We start from the raw sequence: 21,858 nt of genomic DNA, 5'->3' as shown, positions 1-21,858 counted from the left end.
TTCCCACTAATTTTGGATTTGTTGTATGCCCTTTCTTTTGCTTTTACAATAGCTTTAACTTCCCTTGTTAGCCACAGTTGTACTATTTTACCATTTGAGTATTTCTTCATTTTTGGAATACACATGCCCTGCACCTTCCTCATTTTTTTTCCCAGAAACTCACACCATTGCTGCTCTCCTGACATCTCTGCAAGCAGCTCCTTCCAATTTACTTTGGCCAAGTCCTCTCTCATACCACTGTAATTTCCCTTACTCCACTAAAATACTGCTACATCAGACTTTACTTTCTATCAAATTTCAAGTTGAACATAATCATGCAACACGCACAAAATACTGGTGGAACATCATATTGGTTCATATTGGTGAACAATCATATTGGTTCTGAGGGATTCTTTAACCTTAAGCTCCCTAATTGCCTCTGGTTCATTACATAACACCAAGTATAGCTGATTGGTCCAGGCTCAACGACAAACTGCTCTAAAAAGCTATCTCTTAGGCATTCAACAAACTCACTCTCTTGAGATCCATTACCAACCTGATTTTCCTAATTGACTTGCATGTTAAAATCTCCCAAGACTGTTATAACATTGCCCTTTTGACTTGCCTTTTCTATTTCCTGTTGTAACCTGTGGTCCACTTCCCAGCCACTGTTGGGAGGTCTGTATATAACTGCCATCAACGTCCTATTACCCTTGCAGTTTCTTAACTTAACCCACAAGGATTCAACATTTTCCAATCCTATGTCACATCTTTCTACTGATTTGATGCCAGTCGAGCCAGACCTCTCCCTCTGCCTACCTTCCTATCCTTCCTATAAAACGTGTAAACATAGAAACATAGAAAACCTACAGCACAATACAGGCCCTTCGGCCCACAAAGTTGTGCCGAACATGTCCCAACCTTGTTCGGACATGTAACCTTGGACATTCAGCTCCCAACTACAACCATACTTCAGCCACGATTCAGTGATGGTCACAACATCATAGCTGGCGATTTGTAATATTGCAACAAGATCATCCACCTTATTTCTTATACCACATTCATTTAGTTACAACAATTTGAGTACTGTATTTGCTATCCTTTCTGATTCTGCATTCCTAATAATTTGAAACTCAGCTTGTTGGCTGCAACTAAGTCCTTTCACCTGTCTGCCCTTCCTGACAATCTGACTGCTTACTATTTTTACTTTTGTACCATCCGTCCTTTCCTGAGTCCCTTCACTCTGGTTCATTCCCCCCCCCCTCCACTGCCGTTAATTTATACCCTCCCCAACAGCTCTAACAAACCTGCTTCTGAGAATATTCGTTTCCACCCCACCCCCCCCACCCCCCCCCCCCCCCGGATTCAGATGCTACCTGTCATTTTCGAACAGCTTATACCTACCTCAGAAGAGATCCCAATTATCCAAGAACATGAAGCCCTGCCCCCTGTAACAGCTTCTCAGCCACGGATTTATCTCCCAAATCATCCTGTCAAATTTAATACAGACGAGTATGAGGTGTTGCACTTCGGCAGGATCAACCAGTGTACGTCTTACACAGTAAATGTTAGGGAACTGAGGAGTGTGGTAGAACAAAAGGATCCTGGAGTACAGGTTGCTAATTCATTGGAAGTGGCATCACAGATAGATAGAGTCATAAAGAAAGCTTTTGGCAGATTGGCCTTTATGAGGACAAATCAATTAGGTCTTACATGGTAAGCTGTAGGTCACTGAGGGGTGCAGTAGACAGAGGAATAGAATCATAAAGACTTTGGCCCATCAAGTCCGTACCAAAACCATTTTAGCTGCCTACTCCCACTGACCTGCACCAGGACCATAGGCCTCCATTCCCCTACCATCCATGTACCTATCCAACCTTCACTTAAACATTGAAATTGAGCTTGCATGCGCCACTGGTGCTGGCAGCTCATTCCACATTCTCAAGACCCTCTGATTGAAGAGATTTCCCTTCACGTTCTCCTTAAAGTTTTCACATTTCTCCCTTAATCCATGACCTCTAGTTGTAGTCCCACCCCACCTCAGTGGAAAAAGCCTGCTTGAATTAACCCCTCATAATTCTGTATATCTCTATCAAATCTCCTCTCAATCTTCTCCTTTCTAAAGAATACAGTTGTAACCTTCAATCTTTCCTTATAACTCAGATCCTCCAGACATAACAACATCCTTCTTAATTCTCTCTGTACTCTTTCAACCTTGTTTACATCTTTCCTGAAGGCAGGTGACCAAAACTGCACATAATACTCCAAATTAGTCCTCTACAGTGTCTTGTACAACTTCAACACAACTTCCCATCTTCTATGCTTAATACATTGATTTATGAAGGCCAATGTGCCAAAAGCTTTCTTTACGACCTTATCTACCTGTGATGCCACTTTCATCTAATTATGGACTGTATTCCCTGATCCCTTTGTTCGACCACACTCCTCAGTGCCCTACCGTTCACTATGCAAGATCTACCCTGGTTCATCCAACCAAAGTGCAAAACCTTGCAATTTGGGAATACCCGATGAATACAGATCTATAATTCATTGAAAGTGGCATTGCAGATAGATAGCATCATAAAGAAAGCTTTGGCACTTTAACCGGGGAATTATAGACCGGTTAGTCTGACATCAGTGGTGGGGAAAATGCTAGAGTCGGTTATCAAAGATGTGATAACAGCACATTTGGAAAGAGCTGAAATCATCGGACAAAGTCAGCATGGATTTGTGAAAGGAAAATCATGTCTGACGAATCTTATAGAACTTTTTTTGAAGATGTAACTAGTAGAGTGGATAGGGGAGAGCCAGTGAATGTGATATATTTAGATTTTCAAAAGGCTTTTGACAAGGTCCCACACAGGAGATTAGTGTGCAAACTTAAAGCACACGGTATTGGGGGTATGGTATTGATGTGGATAGAGAATTGGTTGGCAGACAGGAAGCAAAGAGTGGGAGTAAACGGGACCTTTTCAGAATGGCAGGCAGTGACTAGTGGGGTACCGCAAGGCTCAGTGCTGGGACCCCAGTTGTTTACAATATATATTAATGATTTAGATGAGGGAATTAAATGCAGCATCTCCAGGTTTGCGGATGACATGAAGCTGGGCGGCGGTGTTAGCTGTGAGGAGGATGCTAAGAGGATGCAGGGTGACATGGATGGTTAGGTGAGTGGGCAAATTCATGGCAGATGCAATTTAATGTGGATAAATGTGAGGTTATCCACTTTGGTTGCAAGAACAGGAAAACAGATTATTATCTGAACAGTGGCAGATTAGGAAAAGGGGAGATGCAACGAGACCTGGGTGTCATTGTACACCAGTCATTGAAGGTGGGCATGCAGGTACAGCAGGCGGTGAAAAAGGCAAATGGTATGTTGGCATTCATAGCAAAAGGATTTGAGTACAGGAGCAGGGAGGTTCTACTGCAGTTGTACAAGGCCTTGGTGAGACCGCACCTAGAATATTGTGTGCAGTTTTGGTCCCCTAATCTGAGGAAAGACATTCTTGCTATAGAGGGAATACAGAGAAGGTTCACCAGATTGACTCCTGGGATGGCAGGACTTTCATATGAAGAAAGACTGGATCGACTAGGCTTATACTCACTGGAATTTAGAAGACTGAGGGGGGATCTTATTGAAACGTATAAAATTCTAAAGGGATTGGACAGGCTAGATGCAGGAAGATTGTTTCCGATGTTGGGGAAGTCCAGAATGAGGGGTCACAGTTTAAGGATAAAGGGGAAGCCTTTTAGGACCGAGATGAGGAAAAACTTCTTCACACAGAGAGTGGTGAATCTGTGGAATTCTCTGCCACAGGAAACAGTTGAGGCTGGTTCATTGGCTATATTTAAGAGGAAGTTAGATATGGCCCTTGTGGCTAAAGGGATCAGGGGGTATGGAGAGAAAGCAGGTACAGGGTTCTGAGTTGGATGATCAGCCATGATCATACTGAATGGTGGTGCAGGCTTGAAGGGCCGAATGGCCTACTCCTGCACCTATTTTCTATGTTTAGCTTTCATAAATAAATGTATTTAGTACAATGTTTATATGTGCCTGTCAGAATAAAATGTAAGATGACAAGCATGGGGAACCTTGGTTTTCAAGAGAGATTGAAGTCCTAATTAAGAGAAAAAAAAGAGGTACATAGCAGGTACAGACAAGTAGGAACAACTTAGGTGCTTCTGGAGTACAAGAAATGCAAGAAAACACTTAAGAAAGAAATTATGAAGACTATATAAGACCTTAGTTAGACCCCACAGAGTACTGTGTTCAATTCTGGTTATCTCAAGGATGTGGATACTGCAGAGAGAGTGCAGTAGAGATTTACAGGAATGTTGTCTGGATTGGAGAGCATGTCTTATGAGAACAGGTTTAGTGAACTTGGCCTTTTCTCCTTGGAGCAATGGAGGATGAGAGGTGACCTGAAAGAGATGTATAAAATGATGCAAGGCATTGACCGTGTGGATAGCCAGAGGCTTTGTCCAAGGCTGAAATAGCTAATACAAGTGGGCATAGTTTAAAGTTTTGTGGAAGAAGGTATAAGGGGAATGTTGGAAGTATGTTTTTCACACAGAGAGTGGTGGGTGCATGGAATGTATTGCCAGCATTAGTGGTAGACGCAGATACAATTGGGTCTTTTTAGATAGATACATGGAGCTTGGAAAAATAGAGGCCTATGCAGTAGGAAAATTCTAGACAGCTCCTAGAGTCAGCACAATATTGTGCTGCAGATTTCTATGATCTGTGTTCTAAAAGAAGGTCTGAAGTTGCTAGGGACAATATTGGTCCTCTAGAAGACCTGAGTGATAATCCATGTGTGGAGCCAAAAGACATGAGGGAAATCTTAAATACATTATTTGCAGCTACATGCAACTACAGGGAGATGGATTCAATCCATAGAAGTAGGGCAAAGTGGTATCAACTTCATGGGCCCTGTACAGATTATAGAGGAGGAGGAGGAGTATGCTATCCTGAGGCAGATCAGGGTGACAGTTATAAATCCCCAGGGCCTGACAAGGTATTCCCTTGGACCCTATAGGAGACAAGTGAAGAAATTGCTGGGGCCCTAGAAGAGATACTTAAAACATCCTTAGCAACAGGAGAGGTAGCAGAGGATTAAAGGATAGAAAACTTGTTCTGCTGTTTAAAAAACTGGAAAATTATAGACCATAGAGTCTGACGTCAGTTGTGGAAAAGTTGTTAAAAGGTATTCTAAGGGACCAGATATATAAGTATTTGGATAGACATGAACTGTTTAAGAATAGTCAGCATGGCTTCATGCATCACTGGTCATGTCTAATCAATCTTATAGAGTTTATAGAGAATCTTACAGAATTTTTTTCATGGAAGTGGCGAGGAAAGTGGATGAAGGTAAAGCAGTGGATGTTGTCTACATGGACTTGAATAAGGGATTTGACAAGGTCCCACATGGGAGGCTGGTCAAGAAGGTTCAGTTGCTCGACATTCAGGATGAAGTAGTAAATTAGATTGAACATTAGCTTTGTGGGAGAGGACAGAGAGTTTGTAGATGTTTGCCTCTCTGACTGGAGGCCTGTGACATGTGGTGTGCCGCATGGATTGAAGCGTGGTCTTTTGTTGTTTGTCATCTATGTCGATCATCTGGATGATAATATGGTTAACTGGATCAGCAAATTTGCAGATGACACCAAGACTGGGGATGTAGTGATGTAGTGGACAGTGAGGAAGGCTATCATGGCTTGCAGAGTGGTCTGTATCAACTGGAAAAATGGGCTGAAATGGAATTTGATGCCAACAAGTGTGAGGTTTTGCACTTCTGTAGACCCAAACCCTTTCCTCTTCCTGGCTGTCAGCCAGTTTCCTATGTCCTGCACCTTTGGTGTACCTTCCTCTCTAAATGTCCAATCTATCACCCCTTCAGCCTCCTGAATGATGTGGAGTTCATCCAGTTCCAGTTCCAACTACTTAACATGGATTGTTATAAGCTGCAGTTGGCTGCATATCTCACAGTTATGGTCGTCAGGGACACTGGAGGTCTCCCTGCCTTCCCACATCCGGGAAGAGGAGCATTGCATTATCCTGCCTGGCATCTTTACTGTCCTAGCTGAGCTGATATAAAGAAAGGGAGGGGAAAAAAACTTAACCTAGAGCTTCACACACCAAATGCTGGAGGAACTACATAAGAGTACAGTCGACAATTTGGACCGATACCCTTCAACAGGACTGGAGAAAAAAACATGAGGAGAAGATTTAAACGGTCTGGGGAGAGTTGGTAGAAACTCAATGTGATAAGTGAAACCAGGAGGGGGAGGGATGAAGCAAAGAGCTGGGAAGTTGATTCGTGAAGCAGATACAGTGCTGAAGAACTGGGGAGTCTGATAGAAGAAACCATGGAAGAAAGAAAGGGGGGGGGGAAGAGCACCAGAGGGAGGCGATGGGCAGACAAGGAAATAAGGTGAGAGAGGGAAAAGGGGATGGAGGGTGGAGGCATTACCGGAAGTTTGAGAAATCGATGTTCATGCAGTCAGGTTGGAGACTACCCAGACAGAATATAAGGCCTTGTTCCTCCAACCTGAGTGTGGCCTCATCGTGACAGTAGAGGGTCCATGGATTGACATATCAAAAGGAGAATGGGAAGTGGAATTAAAATGGGTGGCCACCAGGAGATCCTGCTTCTCTGGCAGATGGAACGTAGGTAGATGCTAGGTGAAGTGGACTCCCATTCTACATTAGGTCTCACCAATATAAAGGAGGCACACCAGGAGGATTGGATACGGTATATGACCCCAGCAGACTCACAGATGAAGTGTCACTGCACCTGGAAAGACTGTTTGGGGCCCTGAATGGTAGTGAGAGAGGAGGTGTGGCGGGGGCAGGGGTAACACTTGTTCCACTGATAAGTGCCAGGAGGGAGAATAGTGGGGAGGGACAAATGGACAAGGAAGTCACGTCAGGAGCAATCCCTGCAGAAAGCAGAAAATGGGTGAAGCGAAAGATGTGCTTGGTGATGGGATCCTGTTGGAGATGGTGGAAGTTACAGAGAATTATGCGTTGGAAGTAGAGGCTGGTGGGGTGATAGGTGAGGACAAGAGAAACCTTATCCCTGGTAGGGTGGCGGGAAGTTGGGGTAAGAGCAGATATGTGTGAAAGGGGAGAGATGCAGTTGAAGGCAGCGAGGTTACTGCCTCAAAGAACTCAAACAGATTTGTCAGGAAAGATTTCCCTTAAAAGAAACCATGCTGAAATTGACTTATTTTATTATTAGACTCCAAGTACCTTGAAACCTCATCCTTAATAATGGACTTGAACATTTTCCCAACCACTGAGTTTAGGCTAACTGGTGTATAATTTCCTTTCTTTTGTTTTTCTCCCTTCTTAAAGACTGGAGTGACATTTGCAATTTTGCAGTCATCCGGGACCATGCTAGAATCAAGTGATTCTTGAAAGATCATAACTAATACATCCATTATCTCTTCAGCAACCTCTCTCAGGAAACGTCCACCTTAAGACCTTTCTGTTTTCCTAGCACTTTTTCTTTCATAATACCAATGGCACTTATCCTGCTCCCTGACACTCACAAACCTCCAGCATACAGTTAGTGTCTTCCACAGAAAAGAATGAAGCAAAGTACTTAATAACTTCCTCAGCAATTTCTTTGTCCCCCATTGCTACCTCACCAGAATCATTTTCCAGTGGTCCAATATTAAAATTCTCACCTCTCTTTTTTATATAAATTGAAAAACTTTTAGTATCCTGCTTTATATCATTAGCTTGTCTGCCCTCATATTTCATCTTTTCCCTTCTTATAGCTTTTTTAATTGCCTCTTGTTGGATTTTAAAAGCTTCCCAATCTTCCAGCTTCCCACTCACTTTTGCAACCTTATATGCCCTTTCCTTGGCTTTTATACAGTCCTTAACTTCTGTTGTCAGCCACGGCTGCCTACCCTTGTCATTTGAGAACTACTTCTTCTGTGGCACGTATCTATTCTGCGCCTTATGAACTATTCCCAGAAACTTCAGCCATCTATGCTCTGCCGTTAACCCCGCCAGTATGCCCCTCCAATCCACAAGGGCAAGCTCCTTTCTCATGCCTCTGTAATTCCCTTTATTCCATCGCAATACTAATACATGTGACTTATGCTTTTCCCTCTCAAATTGCAGTATATATTCAGTCATATTATGATCACTGTGATCTAAGGGTCTTTTTACATCAAGCTGACTAATCGGTGTTATTATGCAGCACCCACAGAACCACAGAACATTACAGCACAAAAACAGGCCGTTTGGCCCTTCTTGTCTGTGCCAAACCATTTTTCTGCCTAGTTCCACTGACCTGCATCTGGCCCATATCCCTCCATACACCTCTCATCCATGTACCCGTCCAAGTTTTTCTTAAGTGTTAAAAGTGAGCCCGCATTTACCACTTCATCTGGCAGCTCATTCCACACTCCCACCACTCTCTGTGTGAAGAAGCCCCCCCCCATGTTCCCTTTAAACTTTTCCCCCTTCACCCTTAACCCATGTCCTCTAGTTTTTATTTCCTCCCCTAGCCTCAGTGGAAAAAGCCTGCTTGCATTCACTCTATCTATAGCCATCATAATTTTATATACCTCTATCAAATCTCCCTTAATTCTTCTATGCTCCAGCCTATTCAACTTTTCTCTGTAACTCAGTTTCTCAAGTCCCGGCAACATCCTTGTAAACCTTCTCTGCACTCTTTCAACCTTATTAATATCCTTCCTATAATTCGGTGACCAAAACTGCACACAATACTCCAAATTCGGCCTCACTAATGCCTTATACATCCTCACCATAACATTCCAACTCTTATACTCAATACTTTGATTTATAAAGGCCAATGGACCAAAAGCTCTCTTTACTACCCTATCTACCTGTGACGCCACTTTCAGAGAATTTTGTATCTGTATTCCTAGATCCCTCTGTTCTACTGCACTCCTCAGTGCCCTACCATTTACTTTGGATGTTCTACCTTGGTTTTTCCTTCCAAAATGCAATACCTCACACTTGTCTGTATTAAATTCCATCTGCCATTTTTCAGTCCATTTTCCCAGCTGGTCCAGATCCCTCTGCAAGCTTTGATAGCCTTCCTCACTACACCTCCAATCTTTGTATCATCAGCAAATTTGCTGATCCAATTAACCACATTATCATCCAGATCATTGATATAGATGACAAATAACAATGGACCCAGCACTGATCCCTGTGGCACACCACTAGTCACAGGCCTCCACTCGGAGAAGCAATCCTCCACTACCACTCTCTGACTTCTCCCATTGAGCCAGTGTCTAATCCAATTTACTACCTCACCATGTATACCTAGCAACTGAATCTTCCTAACTAACCTCCCATGCGGGACCGTAGACAACATCCACTGCCTTCCCTTCATCCACTTGTAACCTCCTCGAAAAACTCTAATAGATTTGCTAAACATGACCTACCACGCACAAAGCTGTGTTGACTCTCCCCAAAAAGTCCCTGTCTATTGAAATACTTGTAGATCCTATCTCTTAGTACTCCTTCCAATAATTTACTACTACCGACGTCAAACTTACCGGCCTGTAATTTCCCGGATTACTTATAGTGCCTTTTTTAAACAATGGAACAACATGAGATATCCTCCAATCCTTCGGCACCTCACCCGTAGATACCGACATTTTAAATATATCTGCCAGGGCCCCTGCAATTTCAGCACCAGTCTCCTTCAAGGTCCAAGGGAATACCCAGTCAGGTTCTGGGGATTTATCTACTCTTGATTTGCCTCAAGTTAGCAAGCACCTCCTCCTCTTTAATCTGTATAGGTTCTATGACCTCACTACTTGTTTGCCTCATTTCCATTGACTCCGTGCCAGTTTCCTTAGTAAATACAGACACAAAAAAACCATTTAAGATCTCCCCCATTTCTTTTGGTTCCATACATAGCCGACCACTCTGATCTTCAAGAGGACCAATTTTATCCCTTACTATCCTTTTGCTCTTAATATACCTGTAGAAGGTCTTTGGATTATCATTCATCTTTACTGCCAAAGCATCTCTTCTTTTAGCCCTCCCAATTTCTTTCTTAAGTATTTTTTTTGCACTTTTTATACTCCTCAAGTACCTTATTTGCTCCCTGTTTCCTATATATGTCATACATCTCTCTCTTCTTCTTTATCAGAGTTCCAATATCACTAGAGAACCAATATAACCATATAACAATTACAGCACGGAAACAGGCCATCTCGGCCCTTCTAATCCGTGCCGACGCTTACACTCACCTAGTCCCACTGGCCCGCACTCAGCCTATAACCCTCCATTCCTTTCCTGTCCATATACCTATCGAATTTTACTTTAAATGACAATACCGAACCTGCCTCTACCACTTCTACTGGAAGCTCATTCCACACAGCTACCACTCTCTGAGTAAAGAAGTTCACCTTGTGTTACTCCTAAACTTCTGCCCATTAACTCTCAACTCATGTCCTCTTGTTTGAATCTCCCCTACTCTCAATGGAAAAAGCCTATCCATGTCAACTCAATCTATCCCCCTCATAATTTTAAATACCTCTATCAATTCCCCCCTCAACCTTCTACGCTCCAAAGAATAAAGACCTAACTTGCTCAGCCTTTCCCTGTAACTTAGGTGCTGAAACCCAGGTAACATTCTAGTAAATCTTCTCTGTACTCTCTCCATTTTGTTAATATCTTTCCTAGAATTCAGTGACCAGAACTGTACACAACACTCCAAATTCAGCCTTACCAATGCCTTGTACAATTTTAACATTGCATCCCAACTCCAATACTCAAAGCTCTGATTTATAAAGGCCAGCATACCAAAAGCTTTCTTCACCACCCTATCCACATGAGATTCCACCTTCAGGGAACTATGCACCATTATTCCTAGATCACTCTGTTCAACTGCATTTTTCAATGCCCTACCATTTACCATGTATGTCCTATTTGGATTATCCCTACCAAAATGTAGTACCTCACACTAATCAGCATTAAACTCCATCTGCCATCGTTCAGCCCACTCTTCTAACTTACCTAAATCTCTATGCAAGCTTTGAAAACCTACTTCATTATCCACAACGCCACCTACATTAGTATCATCTGCATACTTACTAATCCAATTTACCACCCCATCATCCAGATCATTTATGTATATGACAAACAACAATGGACCCAATACAGATCCCTGAGGCACACCACTAGTAACTGGCCTCCAACCTGACAAAGTTATCCACCACTACTCTCTGGCATCTCCCATATAGCCACTGTTGAATCCATTTTACTACTTCAGTATTAATACCTAACTATTGAACCTTCCTAACTAACCTTCCATGCGGAACCTTGTCAAAAGCCTTACTGAAGTCCATATAGACTACATCCACTGCCTTACCCTCATCAACTTTCCTCGTAACCTCTTCAAAAAATTCAATAAGATTTGTCAAACATGACCTTACACGCACAAATCCATGCTGACTATTCCTAACCAAACCCTGTCTATCCAGATACTTATATATACTATTTATAAGAACACTTTCCATTAATTTACCCACCACTGATGTCAAACTGACAGGCCTATAATTGCTAGGTTTACTCTTAGAACCCTTTTTAAACAATGGAACCACATGAGCAATACGCCAGACCTCCGGCACCATCCCTGTTTCTAATGACATTTGAAATATTTCTGTCAGAGCCCCTGCTATTTCTACACCAACTTCTCTCAAGGTCTTAGGGAATATCCTGTCAGGACCCGGAGATTTATCCACTTTTATATTCCTTAAAAGCACCAGTACTTCCTCCTCTTTAATTGTCATAGTTTCCATAACTTCCCTACTTGTTTCCCTTACCTTACACAATTCAATATCCTTCTCCTTAGTGAATACTGAAGAAAAGAAATTGTTCAAGATCTCCCCCATCTCTTTCGGCTCCACACATAGCTGTCCACTCCGACCAATTTTATCCCTCACTATCCTTTTGCTATTAATATAACTGTAGAAACCCTTCGGATTTATTTTCACCTTACTTGCCAAAGCAACCTCGTATCTTTTAGCTTTTCTAATTTCTTTCTTAAGGTTCTTTTTACATTCTTTATATTCCTCGAGCACCTCATTCCTCAATTCCACCCAAATAGTCTCCCTAGATGAGCCCCCTAATCTATCCTGCCAAAGCACTGCTGTAATATTTTCTCGGACAAGCAATGCAACACCTCCTCCTCTTGCCTCTCCGATTCTGTCACATCTGAAGCAACAAAATCCAGGAATATTTAGTTGCCAATCACACCCCTCCTGCAACCATGTTTCACTAATAGCTACAACATCATATTTCCAGGTATCAATCCATGCCCTAAACTCATCCACCTTTCTTACAATGCTTCTAGCATTAAAATAGATGCATTTAAGAAACTTCTTCCACTCTGTTTATCCCTAACGATGCGATCAACTTTATTATCTTTTTCTTCCTTCTCCCCTACATCTTCGGTCTGAGCGCTCCCCTTCTCTATCACCTGCCTATCCTCCCTCACACACTGTCTACTAGCTTTCTCTATTTGTGAACTAACCTTCTCTCCCCTAGTCTCTTCAAATTGATTCCCACCCCCCAACCATTCTAGTTTAAAGTCTCCCCAGTAGCCATAGCAAATCTCCCCGCCAGGATATTGATCCCCCTAGGATTCAAGTGTAACCTGTCCTTTTTGTACAGGTCACACCTGCCCCAAAAGAGGTCCCAATGATCCAGAAACTTGAATCCCTGCCGCCTGCTCCAATCCCTCAGCCACACATTTATCCTCCACCTCATTCCATTCCTACACTCACTGTCACGTGGCACAGGCAGTAATCTCGAGATTACTACCTTTGTGGTCCTTCTTCTCAGCTGCCTTCCTAACTCCCTGTATTCTCTTTTCAGGACCTCTTCCCTTTTCCTACCTATGTCATTGGTACCTATATGTACCACGACCTCTGGCTCCTCACCCTCCCACTTCAGGATATCTTGGAAGCGATCAGAAACATCCCGAACCCTGGCACCAGGGAGGCAAACTACCATCCAGGTCTCCTGACTGTGTCCACAGAATCACCTATCTGACCCCCTAACTATTGAGTCCCCTATTACTACTGCCTTCCTCTTCCTTCCTCTACCCTTATGAGCTACAGGGCTGGATACTATGCCAGAGGCACGGCCACTGTTGCTTCCCCCAGGTAGGCTGTCCCCCACAACAGTACTCAAACAGGAGTACTTATTGTCAAGGGGTACAGCCACTGGGGTACTCTCTAGTACCTGACTCTTCCCCTTCCCCCTCCTAACCATGACCCTCCTGTCTGCCTCCCGTGGTCCCGGTGTGACCACCTGCCTGTAACCCCTCTCTATCAACTCCTCACTCTCCCTGACCAGACGAAGGTCATCGAGCTGCAGCTCCATTTCCCTAACACGGTCCCTTAGGAGCTGCAGCTCGGCGCACCTGGCGCAGATGTGGACGTCCGGGAGTGCTAGGAGACTCCAGGACCTCCCACATCCGACACCGAAAACAACAAGCTGCCCTCACACTCATACTTCCCCTTCCTCAAATAACTGGAAAAACTGAAACCTAAACCTACCTTGCCTTGCCCACTTCCACCTAAGCCCGTTGAGCCCAAGCCCTTAAGCCCTCACTCTGCTCCCGGCTCACTCCACTGCCCGCAAATGATGCTGCCCACTGTATAAGGCTGTGTCCTTTTTAAATCTTCCCCACTTCACTGCCCGCCGTCACACGCCTGCATAGTCCCGCCTCTCTTAACTCCAATGAGAATAAGAAAAATTCAAGATGGCTCCTGCCGCACTCCCATTCTAATCCTCCGACTTCCTTCTCCAAAACCTTATTCCTTATCCTTATTCACTTTGCCTTTAATACTGACAGAAACATACAAACTCTGCACTCTCAAAATTTTTCCTTTGAACGCCTTCCACTTACCAACAACATCCTTGCCAGAGAACAACCTGTCCCAATCCACGCTTTTTAGATCCTTTCTCATTTCTTCAAATTTGGCCTTTGTCCAGTTTAGAACCTCAACCCAAGGACCAGATCTATCTTTATCCATGATCAAGTTGAAACTACTGGTGTTGTGATCACTAGAACCAAAGTGTTCCCCTACACACACTTCCGTCACCCGTCCTAACTCATTTCCTAACTTTTAAACCTTTGGCGCGCTATGTCACACACCTGTGCAGTCTAGCCTCTTTTCCCCAATCAGTTAAAAAAAAGGCTTCTCTCTGAGATGCATTTACTTCTTCACTCTCCACCCCTTGCTTCAATTAAAAAACCCAATCTAAGATAGCCTTTCCCCTTGTTGGCTCATACACATGCTGCTCTAAAAAGCCATCTCGTAGGCATTAAACAAATTCCCTTTCTTGAGATCTGACACCAACCTGGTTTTCCCAGTCTCCTTTCATATTGAAGTCCCCCATCATAATTGTGTCATTACCCTTATTACATGCCTTTTCCAGCTCCCTTCACAATCTCAACCCACATTTTTGCTACTATTTGGAGGCCTATATATGATTTCCTTAATGGTTTTTTTTACTCTTGCAGATTCTTAACTCCAACCACAAAGATTCAACATTTTCTGACCCCATGTCACTTCTTTCTAAAGATGTAATTCTATCTCTTACCAACAGAGCCACATCACCGCCTCATTTCTTGACTGCAGGAAGACTTCCAGTGAGGCTGTAAGATTCCTGCTGGAATGGAATTTGTAAATGATTGGTTGTCAGCGTGTCTAACTCCATCTCTCTCCTATTGACACAGTGGTCCCATGGATTCTACCTCACACATCTCCATGGGCACAATGGCTTTGAATTCTTCTGTAGAACCAAGGAATTGAAGAAGAAGTGGCTAGAGCAGTTTGCAATGGCGCTGTGAGTATTATTACAGCACACACACTTGCTCTCACCGGGAGAGGGTCCTAAATCACCAACTGACATTGGGATAGGAAAATGCACTTCAGTGTACTTTCACACATAAACTCATTGAGTCATAGAGTAATATACCATAGAAACAGGGCCTTTGGCCCAAATGGTCCATGCTGACCACAGCATCCTCGCTATTGTTGGCATTTAGTGTTTAGCCCATAACCCTCCAACCTGTCCCTTCCAAGTAACCATCTAAATGTTGCATTTGTACCCACCTTAACCACTTCCTCTGACAACTCATTAGTACTCACCATCCTCTCTGTAAAGTTACCTCTCTGATCTCCTTTAAATCTCCCTCCTTTTGTATCTCTGCTCTCTAATTTTGGACTCCCCAGCCATGGGGAAAAGACAGTGACCATCCACATGGTTGGTCACTGACATTCCTGTATCTGGACCACACACCCCTGTGAGTGTAACGAGCAGGACAACTGTGGCAGATCACAGAGTAATTGTTCCTGCACCAGGAACAAACTGGTGTCACTCGTTCATTATTTCCCATGCTTTCCGACACTCAGAATATGTCCTTTTTCGAGCTGTTGACTGTATCTGTGCTGCTTCTGGGGGCTCAGGATTTATAGGTTCACCTGACAGCTGCACATGTTCTCTGTTCTGCTGTAGGTCCAACATTCGCCCAGAGCATGGTAGCAGTAATGAGCACAGTTTCACCATGTACACTTTCGCCCAGGTCACTGTCTGCTCTGCCTGCCGCATGTTGCTCCGGTGAGTCTTTCTGGTTCACGATATTCCTTTGACTACAACTCCCAGCTCCAGCTCCCATCTCCAGCTTTTACTTCTGACCTTCAGCTCCAGCTCATGCTCCCATCTCCTGCTTTTGCTTCTAAACTTAGGCTTCAGCTCCAATCTCCGGCTTTTAGTTCTAAACCAGCTGCAGCTCCAGCTCCTGACCTTCAGTTCCACCTCTAGCCCCCATTCCTGGCGTTTGCTTCTAAACTTCAGCTTTAACTCCAGGTCCCCATATGCAACTCTGTAAAAAACAGAAAAACAACCAGCCACCAACTTTCTCAGAGAGGAGGTGGCTCCAGTCGCTTAGGAAGTCCCAAGCTGGTCTGGGCTTTGGATAGACAAGATCTGGAAATATAGAGGTGGCGCAGTGGAGCTGAGGTTAGGAGTTGCTTCCAGCTGTGTGGGGTGGGGGGGTGGGGGGCGTGGTGGATCAGGCAGAAAAAGAGCAATAGAAAATGTTGATAACAATAGGTCAGTTAGCATCCATGGAGGGGGAAACAATAAAGGTTTCACCACTAAAACCCTTCACTGGGATGAGGAAGTAAGAAACCAAGTTAGTTTAAAGTTGGGGGTGGATGGTCTAAGAGAATGTCAAAGGGTAAGGCCAGCACTAGCTAGTGCTGGCCTGACTGATAGGTCAATGAGGTCAATTGCCAAAGGGACCACAAAGAACAGACAGTAAAAGCTGTCAGATGTAGAACGGGAGAATGCCAAGCAGTTCAGATAGAAGATGGAGATGGTGATGGAGAAGATCCTGAGAGGCAGGATTTATGAACATTTGGAGAGGTATAATATGATTAGGAATAGTCAGCATGGCTTTGTCAAGGGCAGGTTGTGCCTTACGAACCTGATTGAATTTTTTGAGGATGTGACTAAACACATTGATGAAGGAAGAGCAGTAGATGTAGTGTATATGGATTTCAGCAAGGCATTTGATCAGGTACCCCATGCAAGGCTTATTGAGAAAGTGAGGAGACATGGGATCCAAGGGGACATTGCTTTGTGGATCCAGAACTGGCTTGCCCACAGAAGACAAAGAGTAATTGTAGGTGGGTCAAAGAATAAAGACTTAAATCTGGTAGAAATGAAAAAAAACGCTCAAAGAATCCTGGATCATCTACATTGGAGGCATACACATCGGCAAATACTATTAATTTATTTTCTAGTTTTCCTGAAACTATAACAAAACGTCACTTCATATCAGAGACTACTTTGTGTTGGACAAAGGAAAGTGTATAATCTATAAGAATCAAAACTCCTCTAGATTTGGCCTGAAAGGACGAATGAAAACAAAGTCCATTCAAACGGCTAAAAAAATACGTAAATTATCACATTTGTGTATTTGAGTTTCTTGTAAAAAAAAATATAATAGGGACCTTAAATTTCCCGATATAAGCAAAAATCTTATTACGTTTGACAGGGTGATTTAACCCTGTCATGTTAAAACTGAGTAGATCAATAGTTTGGCCCATTTTTAGAATAATTTAAAGAAAGGGTTAAAATGTAAGTTAAAACCAATCCATAAACCTTGAGAAATGGTAACCAAGCAACAAGTTGGCTAAAAAACATTCAAAAACAGCTTCTGGGGGGAAACCATTCCCCCGCCCACCTCCCAAAGAAAGAAAGTCAACCAATAGAAAGCCAACATCTACAACTACGGACAACCCCCCAAAAAACCTGGTGATCACTCCAAATAGTTTCAAGATGTTTATATTCCAACCTAGCCTAAACAATTTCCAGACAAGAGATTCAATTCTCGTATTTCAAAAATACAGTATTAAAAAAAAAAGGAAATTGGTTACAAAGGTTTGCCAAAAGTAAAAATTACCATTATTCATACTGAAAGACATTAAAAATTTAATTTTATATCTTCATGAAAAAAAAGGATAAGCAGTTGGCTTTAAAAAAAAATTTAAATCTTTAAGCTTCAGCATTCCAACGAAACCGATCAAAAGGTCCATCTTTAATGAGATTCTCAGACAAACTAGGTAGCCAAGGGACGGGTTAACCCTTAATAAAAAAAAATTCCAGCAAAGCTTGTTTAAACTTAGCACATTCCTGCATAACCTCAAGCAAATAGTCTTCGGGAATCTTAATATTCTACTTTATACGAATCATGCCCTTTCGACGGGATTTGCGAATTAAAAATTTCCCATTTAATCTTGTGTTTTCATGAAAGGACAGACTAAGCAGCTAGCCTTCGGATTTTAAAAACCTTTATGCTTCAGCAATCGACCGAAACCATTCAAAAGATCTGTTTTTAAGTGTGATTCTGAGGTGAGCTGGACATAACTTCTTTGAACTTAGCACATTGCTGCATAACCTCCGGCGGGTGGACTTCCACGGTTCTAATCTTGCCGCCACGATAGGGAATCATGCCTCTTCGAAGAGATTCGCATATTAACAGATCGTTTGTTTTAAATTCATGAAAGCAAATGATTATGGATCTTGGTCTATCTCTGTTAGGAGAATGAAATACGGGGGACCTGTGAACTCGGTCAATCATAGGCAAAGATGCCAAAATTTCCGGAAATAATTCTTACAGAAAATTTTCAAAGAATTCCATAGGATGATTACCTTTGATTAATTCTTCGAGACCCAGAACCCGTAGGTTGTTCCTTCTACTTCTGTTTACTATGTTGATAATCTTCTGTCTTAGCTTTTCATTGGACTTCGATTGCTTTTCACAAAGCTTTGCAGTTCATCCACTTCCGTTTCCAGAGACGACAACATTGCCTCATTATTTTTATACGTTTATCGTGTTCATTAAGAGTTTGCTGAATAGAGTCCAATTTACCCTCTATTTGTTTAAATTTAGAGCTGAATTGTTGAAGCTTCTCAGAGTCTTCTCATATATGACTTTGCAGCAAATCCATAATAGAATCCAAAGAAGCAGGATTATCCAAAGGATGATCCTTTTTAGTACCTCTGCCACTCCTTGATGTAGCCATAATGAAAAAAATCACACTTAAAAAGGTTTCAAGACAGGTTGGAAATAGTAAGATAATTAGAGTTGGAGCAACAGAAGATTGCTGCTACTCCATCAGCCACCACCAGGAAATCTCCACATCCTATTCCTATGTCTTATGGTCTTATGGTACGAATGGCTCTGGACTGTGTTGTGTTCTTTGTGTGAGATGTGGGAATTCTGGGAGACTTCCAGCTTCTGGATACCCCCATCTGCGCCAGGTGCACTGATCTGCAGCTCCTCAGAGAACGTGTTAAAGAGCTCCTCAGAGAATGTACAAGTCATTGGGAGTCAGCAGTTTAAATGTTTTGGCATGGGCTGGATGGGCCAAAGGACCTGTTTCTTTGCTGTACTTTTCTGTAACTGGAGCTGCAGCTCATAGGGGAAAATGAGGAAGTGTTAGGTAGGAGCTACAGGGTGATAGTCACCCCTAAGCTGCCTGACACAGGTACCTGAGTGACTGTCAGAAGAGGGAAAAGAAATGCACAGCCAATGCATAATACCCCTGTGGCCACTACCCTCAATAACAAGTATACAGTAGTGGATACTGTTGAGGGGTATACCCTACCAGGGAGCACAATAGTAACTGGGTCTCTGGCACTGAGGTTGTCTCTGGTGTTCAGAGGGAAGGGGAGAGAAGAGGCCTGCAGTAGTGATAAGGGATTCCATAGTTAGAGCACCAGTTAATTCAGAGATTCAGCCTGAGGAAACATAGCTCACTCAGGTTCGGCGATTGTGTAGAAATGACTAATGTCCTGAGCTGGACAGTAATCTCTGGATTGCTGCCTGTGCCACATGCCAGTGAGCGCAAGAATAGTGTGATTTAGCAGATGAATGCATGTCTGAGGAATTGGTGCAGGAGGCAGGTTTCAGGTTTCTGGATTATTGGGATTTCTTCTGAGGAAGGTATGACCTGTACGAAGTGATGTATCACAGTTGAACCCGAGGGGGACCAAGATCCTTCCGGGCAGGTTTGCTAGAACTTTCAAACATCTGGGGTACAGAGGAACTTAGTCCTTGTGCAAGACCATCCAGAAGGTTGAGTCTGTGAAGAAGAAGGTAAGTGCAATGTTGGCATTTATTTCAAGGGGAATAGAATATAAAAGCAAGGAGATAATGCTGAGCCTTTATAAGACACTAGTCTATATGTGGTTGACAAATTACAATGGGAGATAGAAATTGTATGTCAAAAGGGCAATGTTACGATAGTCATGGGGGATTTAAATACTCGGGTAGATTGAACAATCAGATTGGTGATGATTTTGGATCCCAAGACAAAGAGTTTGTAGAATGCCTAAATGGCAGCTTTTTAAGTGTTTGAGCCCACTAGGGGATTAGCTGTTCTGGATTGTGTGTGATGTAATGAACCAGATTTGAATAGCGAGCTTAAGGTAAGAAACCCTTTGGAGACTGTTATCATGATATGATAGAATTCACCTTGAAATTTGAGAGGAGCTAAAATCAAATGTTAGAGTGGAGTAAAAAGAATTGCAGAGGTGTGAGAGAATTGCTAGCCACAGTTGGTCAGAAGGGAACACTAGCAGAGATGACGGAACAGCAGCAATGGCTGGAGTTTCTGGGAGCAATTCAGAATTCACAGGATATGTACATCCCAAAGAAATATTCCAAGGACAGGATAACACAACCAAGGCTGACAAGAGAAGTTAAAGCTAACATAAAAGCAAAAGAGAGGGCATATAATTGAGCAAAAATTAGAGTATTTGGCCCATTGAGTCTGCTCCAATATTTCATCATGGCTGATCCATTTTTGCTCAGCCCCAACCTCCTACCTTCCCCCATATCCCTTTATGTCCTGACAATCAAGAATCAATCAAGAACCTCAGCCTTAAATATATATAAAGCCTTTGTCTCCACAGCTGCTTGTGGCAAAGAATTCCACAGATTCAGCACTGTCTGGCTGAAGAAATTGTTTCTCATCACTGTTCTAAAGCACACCTCTCTATTCTGAGGCTGTGTGCTTTGGTCTTAGATACTCCCACCACAGGAAACATCCTCTCCACATTCACCCTATCAAGGCCTTCCATCGTTTGATAGGTTTCAATGAAGTCACCCCTCAGTTTTCTGAATTAGTGGGAAGTTAGAGGATTGGGAAACTTTTAAAAACCAACACACCGTAACTAAAAAGCAATTAGGAGAGAAAAGATGAAATATTAATGTAAGTTAGCCAATCATATCAAAGAGGATACCAAAAGTATTTTTCAAATATATAATGAATAAAAGAGAGACGCGAATAGATATTGGACCGCTGGAAAATGATGCTGGAGTGGTAGTAATTGGAAGGGGGGAGCCAAAGAAATGGCAGATGAACTGAATAAATATTTTACATCATTCTTTACTATGGAGGATACTAACAGTATGTCAGAAATTTGAGAGTGTCAGAGGGCTGTAGTGAATGCAGTTGCTATTACTAGGGAGAAGGTGTTTGGGAAACTGAAGGGTCTGATTGTAGATAAGTTACCTGGACCGATGGATTTCACCCTGTGGTTCTGAAAGAATTAGCTGAAGAGATTGCAGAGGCATTAGTAATAATTGTTCAAGAATCAATTGATTCTGGCATACTTCTGGATGAATAGAAAATTGCAAAAGTCACTCCACTCTTCAAGAAGTGAGAAGCAGAAGAAAGGAAATAGCCCATTTAGTCTGACCTCAGTGATTGGGAAGACGTTGGAGCCCTGTATTAAGGATGTAGTTTTGGCGTAGTTGGAGGCACATGATAAAATAGGCTGTAGTCAGTATGGTTTCCTTCAGGACAAATCTGTTGTTTCTACACCAGGCCTTGATACAATCAGTCAATATACTCTCCACAGGCTGTCAGAATTTTAGATGATATGCTGAATCTTCGCAAGCTTCTAAGTAGAAATGCTGGGTTGCCTTCTTTGTAGTGGCAGTTACATGCTGGACTCAGGACAGATATTTTGAAATTATAACACCGGTGAATTTAAAGTTATATGATCACAGGATATAGGACAAGAATTAGACCATTTGGCCCATCAACTCTGTTTCGCCATTTCATCATGGCTGATCCTCTCAGCCCCAGTATTCTGCCTTCTCCCCATATCCCTTCGTGATCTGACCAGTCAAGAATATATCAACCGCTGCCATAAATATACATAAAGACTTGGCCTCCACAGCTGCCTGTGGCAAAGAAATGCACAGATTCACCACTCTTTGCCTAAGAAATTCCTCCTCAACTCTGTTCTAAAAGGACACCCTTCTATTCTGA

General features: G+C 42.7%; 1 protein-coding gene across 2 annotated transcripts in view; it reads left to right on the top strand.

Annotated features, from left to right (window-relative positions):
* The window catches only part of LOC140736658 (guanine nucleotide exchange factor VAV3), a 464,504-nt gene that overhangs the window by 282,669 nt on the left and 159,977 nt on the right, over window positions 1-21,858 (top strand). For both annotated transcript variants that reach the window (XM_073062466.1, XM_073062465.1), the window contains 2 exons: window positions 14,739-14,848; window positions 15,521-15,622. In XM_073062466.1, coding sequence (XP_072918567.1) covers window positions 14,739-14,848; window positions 15,521-15,622 — 212 coding nt within the window. The remainder of the gene's footprint in view (window positions 1-14,738; window positions 14,849-15,520; window positions 15,623-21,858) is intronic.

Source organism: Hemitrygon akajei, chromosome 12 (genome assembly GCF_048418815.1).
Source record: "Hemitrygon akajei chromosome 12, sHemAka1.3, whole genome shotgun sequence".
NCBI classification, from domain to species: Eukaryota; Metazoa; Chordata; class Chondrichthyes; order Myliobatiformes; family Dasyatidae; genus Hemitrygon; species Hemitrygon akajei.
The sequence above is the reverse complement of the archived record's forward strand: the minus strand, read 5'-3'. Positions and strand labels throughout refer to the sequence as shown.